General features: G+C 53.1%; 4 protein-coding genes across 4 annotated transcripts; all 4 read left to right on the forward strand.

Moving 5' to 3' along the window:
* The first annotated feature begins 734 nt into the window (after window positions 1-734).
* On the forward strand, window positions 735-3,356 carry BJX68DRAFT_230692 (putative FAD monooxygenase). Its single transcript, XM_071039241.1, has 3 exons — window positions 735-1,844; window positions 1,905-2,198; window positions 2,251-3,356. Exons 1-3 carry the CDS (start codon window positions 1,188-1,190, stop codon window positions 3,208-3,210), a joined length of 1,911 nt encoding a protein of 636 aa, XP_070902563.1. The 5' UTR covers window positions 735-1,187; the 3' UTR covers window positions 3,211-3,356.
* Window positions 3,357-3,464: 108 nt separating this feature from the next.
* Window positions 3,465-4,550, forward strand: BJX68DRAFT_230697 (CXXC motif containing zinc binding protein). The gene is made up of 5 exons (XM_071039242.1): window positions 3,465-3,557; window positions 3,706-3,820; window positions 3,902-3,967; window positions 4,046-4,174; window positions 4,242-4,550. The coding sequence occupies exons 1-5, from the start codon at window positions 3,523-3,525 to the stop codon at window positions 4,383-4,385; spliced, it is 489 nt and encodes a 162-aa protein (XP_070902564.1). The 5' UTR covers window positions 3,465-3,522; the 3' UTR covers window positions 4,386-4,550.
* Window positions 4,551-5,916: 1,366 nt separating this feature from the next.
* Window positions 5,917-7,747, forward strand: BJX68DRAFT_208455 (TPR domain protein). The gene has a single exon (XM_071037697.1). It carries the CDS (start codon window positions 5,987-5,989, stop codon window positions 7,718-7,720), a length of 1,734 nt encoding a protein of 577 aa, XP_070902565.1. The 5' UTR covers window positions 5,917-5,986; the 3' UTR covers window positions 7,721-7,747.
* Window positions 7,748-9,234: 1,487 nt separating this feature from the next.
* Window positions 9,235-10,644, forward strand: BJX68DRAFT_279690 (uncharacterized protein; the record flags this gene model as incomplete). Its single annotated transcript, XM_071048779.1, has 1 exon — window positions 9,235-10,644. The coding sequence occupies exon 1, from the start codon at window positions 9,262-9,264 to the stop codon at window positions 10,642-10,644; it is 1,383 nt and encodes a 460-aa protein (XP_070902566.1). The 5' UTR covers window positions 9,235-9,261.
* Between the last annotated feature and the right edge of the window lie 141 nt (window positions 10,645-10,785).

Genomic DNA, 10,785 nt, shown 5'->3' on the forward strand with positions numbered 1-10,785 from the left:
CTCCAAGGCACTTCAACTCGGCATGCCGGGTACCCTTTGAGTGTAAGCCACGCTCTCTACGTACTCCTACAGTGGTATAACACCTGATTCTACGAAGCATCTACAAGGTACATACCTTCCTCGAATACCGCCTCGACCGGTGGGTAATTTCTCAATCTTATCTCGGTGGTACGGAAGATCAGACGGGATCAAGCGCAGGCGCGTAGCTCGGGATTTCCATACAGACGCCAGAAAAAGCCGATGTCCAGTGCCCGCGGAATGGAGATTAACAGAGTAATATATCCAGGGGTACGGGTCATTGGAGGTTGTGGGGTGGGGAACCATGGGATTCAGCACGGCAACAGCAGGAGGATACAGCGGAAGCGGAAGCTTGGCAATGTCTGGCAAGGAGGCACGGATGTTCGGATTTAACCTTGGAAGTCGAGAACTCATAATTGAGACCCTTACATGCGCTGCGCTTATACGCGGTCAGACGAGCAAACAAAGCGGCCATGGCTTTCTGACTCGTCTAAAGCATCGTAGCAAACATGCGTCGTCTGTATGATGTATCCAAGTTGTCTTTTCTCTCTCCTTGCGTGCAGGCTTAGAGGCTTCCAAGTTTGTGGAGACTGAACTCGCCATGGGAGGAAAACCGGCACCAGCTGGAGCCAATCCGAGGCGCTCTACTCCGTACTGTAATCACACAAAATCCCGGGCGATGCTGCCGAAGCTGGGGTCACGTGGCTGCTCTCCACTTGCCGACTTCTTAGCCGCAGCGCTTTGGGGCGCCCGGAAGAAGCACCGGCATTGTCTTCGCCTCCCCGCAACCAAGCAAGCAAATCCCCCAGCCCAGTTCGCCCTTCTGCGCGCTGCCAGTGGATTCTCCTGCAGTTTGGGTGCGCTTACGGGACCACCTCGTCTGTCTTTTATGTCCCCACGATCCAGCCGACATGACTGCCGTTGTGGTCCTCCGTTGGGCCTTCCCATCGCAAATCGGCCCATGTTCCCCATCTCCAACGCCCATTATATATGACCTCTCCAGCCCAGTTCCAAGATGACACACATTCCTCTTTTGCATTCTCATTCCTCGCCTGATCTTGACGCCCGTGGTGTGAAAAGGTATACCTCCTTTTTCTTTACCAAAACACTGCAAAGACTGGCTTGTGGCGATCGTTCCTGTATCGGATTCACATTCGGACTACACCATAATGACGAGCGACAGTTATCCGAAGAAGTATGACATTGTCATCGTGGGCGCCGGCCCCGTTGGCATTCTCCTGTCGCTTTGCATGTCCCGCTGGGGCTACAAGGTGAAGCACATCGATAACCGCCCTGTCCCTACCGCGACTGGTCGCGCCGATGGCATCCAGCCCCGCTCGACCGAGATCCTCCGCAACCTGGGTCTGAAGCGCAAGATCATGTCCTATGACCCAGCCAAGGTCTACGACGTGTCTTTCTGGGATCCCCGCCCTGACGGAAGCGGTATCCAGCGTACCGGAAACTGGCCCAGCTGCCCTCGCTTCATCGACACACGATACCCCTTCACGACGCTTGTTCACCAGGGTAAGATCGAGACGGCTTTCCTGGACGAGATCAAGAAGGCTGGTACAACTGTTGAGAGACCCTGGACGATCACCGGATTCAAGAACGATGGTCTGGACGAGACCTACCCTGTCCAGGTCCAGCTCAAGTGCCTGGATACCAACGTAATCGAGACCGTCCGCGCCAAGTACCTGTTCAGTGGTGAGGGTGCGCGCAGTTTCGTCCGCGAACAGCTTGGTATCCAGATCCACCACAAGGATCCCATCTCCTACGTCTGGGGTGTTATGGACGGTGTCGTGAGGACAGACTTCCCTGATATTCAGGTCAGTATATCTGATGCGCCTTTTGAAGAAGACTTTAGCTAACCTTTCTGCGCAATATAGACCAAGTGCACTATCCACTCCGACGCCGGGTCTATCATGGTTATTCCCCGCGAAGACAACATGGTCCGTCTCTACGTCCAGATTGCCTCCTCCACAGACCCAGACTTCAACCCGCGAAAGACCGCGACCGCCGAGGAGGTCCAACAAGTTGCGAAAAAGATTCTGGCGCCATACTATTTGGAATGGGATCGCGTGGAGTGGTATTCTGTCTACCCCATTGGACAGGGTATCGCCGAGCGCTACACTTTGGACGAGCGCGTCTTCATGGGAGGTGACGCTTGCCACACCCACAGCGTGAGTTTCTCTATATCCTCGGGTATCTTGCTAGTAGCTAATACGTTTATAGCCCAAGGCTGGTCAGGGTATGAACACTGCGTTCCACGACGCGCTCAACATGGCCTGGAAGATTCATGCGGTTGAATCCGGATTGGCCAAGCGCTCCATTTTGAGCACATACGAAACCGAGCGCAAGAACATCGCCGAGACTCTTCTCGACTTTGACAACAAGTACGCTGCTCTCTTCTCCAAGCGCCGCCCTAGCGCCGGTGAAGTCGGCTCCGCCAGCACCGCCGATACTGCTCGCAGTGTTGAGGAGGACCCCTTCGTGAAGACCTTTAAGGATTCTTGCGAATTCACCAGTGGCTACGGTGTTGCCTACAAGCCCAACGTGTTCAACTGGGATTCCACTCACCCTGCCCAGTCACCTTTGTTCCAGGTTCCTGGCGTGAAGTTGGTTACTGGAAAGGCCTTCACACCATCCACCGTCACCCGTCTTGCGGACTCCAACTTTGTGCACCTTGAGCAGGAAGTCCCCGCCAACGGCGCGTTCCGCATCTTCATTTTCGCCGGTCGCCAGGCAAAGAGCAACCAAGCTCTCGCCGACTTCGCCGCGAACCTCGAGAAGGAGCGCTCATTCCTCTCCTCGTACCGCAGATCCGACATTGGCCAGGTTTCCCACTTTGAGCGCCATGCCCCTCACTCCAAGCTGTTCACTCTTTGCCTGATCTTTGCTGAGAAGAAGAATGATGTTGATATGGCCTCGGTTCCCCAGATTTTGCGCGACTACCGGTACCACATCTACTCTGATGATATTCCTGATGTCAGAGTCCCCACTGCCACGTACGCCGCTCACGAGAAGCTCGGATTCGACCCTGAGAAGGGTGGTGTTGTCGTTACTCGTCCGGACAGCCACGTTGCTTGCACCGTGCAGCTGACTGAGGGCAGCGGCACCGTCGATGCTCTCAACGCATACTTTGGCGCTTTCTCGACGAAGTCGCTGGGCCAGGACCAGCAGAGCCGCCTGTAATCAGCTTGTTTTGTCCGTTGTGTATATATTCCGTGTGTCTTTACGGCTGCTTTGATCCATGATTAGCATATTTGGCGTTCATTGCACATACCTAGAACTCAATACTTGGAACTTAGATTCTGAATTCATCTTTGCAAATCATAAAATTCTCCCACTTATGCGTAATTTTATTTTCTTCCTACTTGTTGTCGCTGCTTTGTCGCGTAACAAGGGGGCCACCAAAAGCTTCATCTGCCCCGCTCGGAACTTCAACCACCACCACACGCCCGCATCGCAGCAATACCTCGTGAAAACCAAACATAGCCAGGCAAGATGCTCTCCCTCATCCTAACCGCTGAGCTCTCGGGGTAAGTTATCTCCATCTACAAGCCATCATTGCAAACTAGATACCCATCCCACTGCCGCACCCAGGCCACTTCCCCGCACCAACACCACAGACCTTCCTCGACCATCTATGAATCTATCCAACATTGAACCTCGCTAAAACGAGTCCAGAGTCACCGACCTCCGTCCGCAGGACACCGAAGAATCACCCTACTACTATACTTTCAAGGTGCAATGTACCTCGTGTCGCGAAGTCCACCCGAACTGGGTGAGCTTCAACCGGTTTGTACGTCGCCGTGCCCCTCCTCCATTTAATCCCCATCAATCGTGATCGCACTATGGCCGTGGGTCCTAACTGTGGAAACAGGAACAGCATGAAATCCCCGGAAGTCGCGGCGAGGCGAACTTTGTCTGGAAGTGCAAGCTCTGCCAGGTTCGTCGTCCAAATGCGCTTACTGAACAATGAGTACCTTGCAAAGCGCGACTAACCATGCTGATTGTGTATCTACAGAGGACGCACTCCGCGTCGATCCTAGCCGCCCCAAAGGCCTACGAGGCTGAGGCCGAGGGTAAGAAGAAGGGGCAGAAGATTATTGACATCGAGTGTCGTGGGCTGGAGTTTACGGAGTTTAAGGCTGATGTAGGTCCTTTCTTTTCTTTTCGCCCTCCTGTTGGTCTTGTGTCTGCGCTCGACTGACATTATCTAGGGCGAATGGGAGGCAAAGGGTATCGAGTCTTCTACGCCGTTCACGGGCATTGAACTGCTTGAAGGCGAGTGGTATGATTATGATGAGAAGGCTGGGGATGAGGTTGCTATCAAGGAGATTTCGTGGGAGGTTGGTCGGGCCTGATCTGGAGCGGAGGTTCGGAGGTTTGAGGGTTTCGAATGTAATGACGGAGCGACTGGTTTCTGTAGTATTCTGACATATCTAAGTAATGAGGATTCGATCTGGGTTGTTGCAAGCTGAACTTTATTGAAGATTGTGAGAACGCGACGAAGCCCAAACCGATGCCTGAGTTTTCTGGCTGTAAAGGCGGTCGACCCATACGACGCGTGATTGGCTGAAATGGTCGCGTCGAGCTTCAGCACATTTTCCCTCCAGGTCGGACGAAGGACCTCTCCGCAGATTGACCAGACTTCCGACCGCATTCTCGCAGGAGAACATCTCGCATCTTCCAAAGCAGCCGAAGCCGAATTTCCGCTGCCGACATAAACCTCTTTGGAACGGACTGGCTCCAATCCCCGACCACGCAGAACTTCCGATTCACCTCCGCAACCGCACCCTCAGATCCTTCTCACGATGAGTGTTCGTTTCCCAATCCAAACACAATCTATCTCTCTATCTAGCTTTCTCTCTGTGAAAAATACACTGACACGCATCGCACAGCTCCAACCCGTAAACCCCCGACCCTACCTCCAAGCCAGGTACGCCGAGCGACACCACACCACACACTTCCTTTCCTTTCCGATATCCATCTCCTGCATAGCAACCTACTATCTTCCTTCTAACACGCGCTAGGGTTGGAACCGACGTTATCGTCCGCCTGAAATGGGGACAGACAGAGTACAAGGGCCGCCTGGAGAGCATCGACTCATACATGAACGTGTTGCTGCGGGATACGGAGGAGTTTATTGATGGGAAGAATACGGGTACACTGGGTCTTGTGCTTATTAGGTGCGTTGCGTTTGCGGTTCCCCATTCTTTTCGGTTTGGCTTGGTTAATGGACCAGAGTCGCTGAGCATGGAAGAAAGAGAGAGCGATGCTAACGACAACAGATGTAACAACATCCTCTGGATGGGCTCCGCAGAAAACGTCGAGATGACGGACCTGGGATTACGATAGATTGCCGCGCGGGAGCGTTCATAATACCATCATATTCGCTTTTTTTTTGTTTGCTCGGAATGATTCGGGATATAAGAGGAATAAAACGATTTATCGGACTACCTATCTGGAGCGAACGGCGAACGATTCTCGGCGACGTCTCTTCTCGATCAATCTATCCTGGCGCGCGATTGTCTCTCAACTATCTGTCCACTATGATGGCTATAAGAAATAATACTGGTTTTGCGGCCGGGGTCCGGACTATGGAACGGATGGATTTGAACATGCTGGAAAAGTTAACAAAGGGTGCATTTGAACTGTCTCTCTACTGGTCGCGCACAAGGACGATTTCCGCCGGTGGTTGATCGAGCGGGGCGAATATACGGTGTTTGTGTGGCTTGGTGTTGTTTTGGTAATGCTCTATGTATGAAACCACGAGCCATCTAGATCAATAAATGCATCGAAAGCACCAGTTGGCTTGTCGGGCTGCGTGTTCGTGGACGGTTGTATCTGTAGAAGACGGGCTGATGCCATCGGGAATCGACCCCACCTATCCAACACCATCAACACAAACGCCCATACATGTTCCAGCATCAACCTTCAACAACCCATAGAATCCAATATAACAATGACCTCATCCAAAGAAGAATACTACAACCTAGGCACATACAGGCGCCCCATAAAAACCACCTCCCCAGCAACACAAGCCTGGTTCAACCGCGGCTTAATCTGGACCTACGCATTCAACCACGAGGAAGCCGCCAAATGTTTCCAAGAAGCAATATCGCACGACCCGAACTGTGCCCTTGCGCACTGGGGGCTCGCGTATACATTAGGTCCAAATTATAATAAGCCCTGGCAGTTTTTCGATGAAGCCGAGTTGGCTGAGACGATTCGGAGGACACATGAGGCTGCGAGGGAGGCGGGGAGGCTTGTTTCTGATGCCGATGCGAATGCAGCGGGCGACGATGTCGATGTGGAAAGGGCAATCATCGATGCCGTGCAGTTTCGATATCCGGAGAATCACCCTCCTTCTCCGGGGACGGTAGAGGAAGAGGAAGAGGGGGAGAGCGAAGCAGAACGCTGCTCAGCCTGGAACAAGGGCTACGCCGATGCCATGCAAAAGGCATACACGCGCTTCCCCAACGACCTCGACGTCGCAGCTTTATATGCCGACTCCCTAATGAATCTAAACCCCTGGGCACTCTGGAATATACGCACCGGGCAGCCAGCACCAGGGGCGCGCACGCTCGAGATCAAGGCTATTCTGGAGCGCGCGCTAGACCTACCAGGCGGCCTCCAGCATCCGGGCCTCTTACATCTCTATATTCATCTGATGGAGATGTCCGGGACGCCTGAGAAAGCACTAGTCATTGCGGACCACCTCCGCGGCCTGGTTCCAGACGCAGGGCATCTAAATCACATGCCGACGCATCTTGATATCCTTTGCGGAGACTATCGCCGCGCGATATCCTCCAACTCGGAGGCGATTCGCTCGGATGAGCGTTTCGTGGCACAGGCAGGACCCGTCAACTTCTATACGCTGTATCGCGCTCATAATTATCACTTCCGTATCTATGCAGCTATGTTCGCGGGCCAGTCGCGTGTGGCTTTGGAAACAGCAGCAGAGCTTGAGAAGCAGATTCCAGAGGAGCTGTTACGGGTTACGTCGCCGCCCATGGCGGATTGGCTAGAGGGATTTCTAGCGATGAGGGTGCATGTGCTCGTGAGGTTCGGTAAGTGGGACGAACTAATAAACCTGGAGGTTCCCAAGGACCAAGATATCTACGCCGTCACCACGGCAATGATTCACTACGGCAAAGGCGTCGCCCTGGCCGCGATGGGCCGCATTAACGAAGCAGAAGAGGAACAGACCCTCTTCGAAACCTCATACAATAAAGTCCCTACCACGCGCATGCTCTTCAACAACACCTGCACCGACATCCTCGCCATCGCCTCCTCAATGCTCGCCGGCGAACTCGCATACCGCGGCGGCGACTTCGAAGAAGCATTCACGCACCTCCGCCACGCCATAACCCTCGACGACACCCTCCCTTACGACGAACCCTGGGGCTGGATGCAGCCCACGCGGCATGCCTACGGCGCGCTGCTACTAGAGCAAGGTCGGGTCGAGGAAGCGGCGGCGGTGTATAAGGCGGATCTGGGGCTTGATGGGACGTTGCCGAGGCCGTTGCAGCATCCGGGGAATGTGTGGGCTTTGCATGGGTTGTATGAGTGTCTTGTAAGACTGGGCAGGAAGGGCGAGGCGGGGATTGTGGGGGGATTGTTGAAGTTTGCGGTTGCGGGGGCGGATGTTGAGGTTCGGTCTTCTTGTTTTTGTAGGAGGGGGTGTAGTAAGTAGTGATTAGGACAGGGAGATGAGTTCTGTGCTTGTTGGTCTTCAAGTATATGCATACTAGCCTACCTTTCCGATGTGATGAATGAATGCGCTTGCCGAAGGTGCGGGGATATATACTACTGAATCTAGGTACATACTGATCTCACCAAGACTGACAAAACACCGACCAACGAAGGAGAATGAGAGTTATCCTTAGTGATAGTATAGTTATTGAGTGGCTTGCTTACCCCTCCATACTTCGTTGTCCACTGAGGACTACCCCGCTGTACATACAGAGTAGGTGAGGCGCCCAGCTCCAAGGCGTGCCCCGACGTCGACAAGATTTAATCTTGGATATCTTAGACATCTGGTACTGACATGATACGAGCTGTCCAAAAAGGGCATGTGGACTGGAGGAATATATCAGAAGCGAAGGTTACATACCAGAATCAATCTAAGCTTTTGTGTTGCTGGGCAAGGAGCCATGGAGCCCACCAACCGACAGAACCTCTTCTATAACACCAAAGCAACCATCTTACTGTTTTGTACATTGACACGGGGACAGTTTGAGTAAAGTCTTTCAGTCTTTGATGCGCTTGAGGTCTGCAGACCCTTCTTCTTATCTCCAAAGTCCCTGATGAGTCGTTGCCCGATGTCTCCGAGCGGACCTCGCTTCTCGCGGTTACTCTGATATATTTTGCATCTTCCTGTGGAAAACGTCTTCCGTCCTGCATCTCCTCCGGAGCACTCTTCTGCGAACATTTCTAGAATCCGGCATGTTTTCGGAGGCACAGTGGAGCTGCATGTCAATCCCTCTCAAAAGTTCTAATGATTTCTCAGCAAAAGTGTTCCTGAATTTCTGAAGAGTGCCCTGAAAAGGGTCAAGCAGTGCAGAATTTGCAGATGGCAGATCCACCACCAAGGCGAACAGAATCCACTTCCCGGCCCTTTCCACTGAGATCTGACAATCGCCGTCGAATCACATTGTGCCTGTCCATCAGCCACTTCGCCTTGCCTTCCTCATCACACTCGCCTTATGCAGAGTCGCGACTCGGGCGTCTAGGGGTCTCCGGCTGCGTGCGTTGGTGCGCGAGGATCGCTGGCCGTTGAAGGCTGTACGCGAATCATGGAGAGAGTCGCGACGGGGGAGGTTTCACTCTACGATGATGTGTCCCCACGATGGTGACGACGGTCCCTTTTTCATCCGTGAATTCGACAAGCCGCCTCGCTGTTCCTTCCTGAGCGCACGAGGCGGTATTCAGAATCCGAAGTGTGAACCGTGGATGCGGCCCGTCAACCTCTCGATCGCCATCGGGCTTTTGGATCCTTAGAAGCTTTAGAGTCTATTGTTTTCTGATTGGTTCTGCCGGGGAGATTTTGTGGGAATTCGCACCCGAAGATTCTGAAGATTTGATGCTTTCGGTTAATTGAAATTGAAATCATTGCTGCGATGGTCTCGAATCGAGGGACCTGAGAGTGAGATATAGCTGGACAGCTCCTCCCCTGCTTTGCCTCAATCCACTTCTACATTCTTTCATCGGGTTGCCCCGCGAGCGACGTCCATCATGGAGAGCCTCCCCAACGACGTCATCCTTCTCATCGGAGATTATCTCGAGGATCGCGGAGACTGCTACAATGCAGTCCTGGTCAATAGTCGCTTCCACGCTCTTTTCTCGCGTGCGCTTTTTCGCTTTGCGATATTGAGGAATCTTACACAGCTTCAACTCTTTTTGAAAGCAATTGTTCGTCAACCGAGTTTAGCATCTGTCATCCAATGCCTCGATCTATACCGATGGGAATCTGCGCCGGCGCAGCGTTCTCTTGATTCCGATGAGCTCGCACAGCTGTCCACATGGGCGCAGTCATTCAGCCACTCCAATGAAGAGCATGTTAAATGGGAGCAGGATCTCCTCAACGGCAATGAAGAGGCGTGGGTCGCCCTCCTCTTGTCGCTAGCGAACAATATCCGGCAGCTCAAGCTGGCATACCCTCGTGAGAACAAATACCTCGATCGGATTTTCGACAAAGCTGTGAGCAGCGAAAGACAGTCTGCCAAGTTTCTCCGCTTGGAAGAAGTATTGTTGAGACATATGGAAGATGGCGAGAGCAAGGGAAGTCTTTCGCCTGCTCAGATTCTCCCCTTCTTCCGGATGCCATCTATGCGGACAGTCGACGCCGACACGGTGATTGAACCCGTGGTGACCACCGGCGCTAGCGAGCGTGAAGCCGAAGACGAAATTGAGGGAGAATCCGCTCAATACTCCTCAGTCACAAGCCTCACCCTTAGCACCAGCAACGCCGCGCAAGGCCTCGAATCCCTCCTCAGCTTCTGCCCATCCCTCAAATCGCTCAAATACCAACACTCGGACGACCACGCGCTCGCCTCAGGCTTCCAGCCAGCATCCTTCTTTACTTCGCTCGCATCCAGCAAACCCACCCTGGAAACCCTGTGGCTCGACAACCTCGGGACGCACCACGCCTTCACAGCCAGCGGCCTCAACGAAACGTATGAGGGATACTTTGGCTCTCTAGCAGATTTCGCAGTCCTGAAAGACCTCCGTATCCGTCTTCCGAATCTGCTCGATGTCGGTTATACATTCGAACCCTCGACGTTTCTACCTGAGATTTTACCAACTTCAATTGAGAGACTATACGTTGAGGCATGCAAGGAGAACTCCCTACCGATGCTCATTTCGCAGCTTCAACTCGTCCTCCAAGCTCGGAAAGAGAAGTTCAAAGCGCTGAAGAGGGTGGACATCGAGGGCTTCTTCCACGTCGATGATGAGGACTTAGACGACTCGGGTGCTGATGGCGCGGCTGGGATTAGGGAGAGGGTTATCAAGGAGCGAGTACTCGAGATGGTTCAGCCCTTGAGGGACGGGTGTGAGGGGGCTAGGGTGCAGCTCTACCTGAGGGATAGGGCGTGCGCGCAGACAATGGTTGAATAGACCGGTTGGCTAAGCGCTGCGGGCTGTTACCGCGGACGCTCTCCTCGTTCTTTCAATAAAATCCTTTCCTTTCGTCTCTCGTTCTGCGATTTTGGTTATGATATCCTCTTTTTGTTTCAAGCTTTGGTTTTTTTCTTTTTT

This window comes from Aspergillus pseudodeflectus, assembly GCF_044049435.1.
Source record: "Aspergillus pseudodeflectus strain CBS 756.74 chromosome Unknown BJX68scaffold_8, whole genome shotgun sequence".
Lineage (NCBI taxonomy): Eukaryota > Fungi > Ascomycota > Eurotiomycetes > Eurotiales > Aspergillaceae > Aspergillus > Aspergillus pseudodeflectus.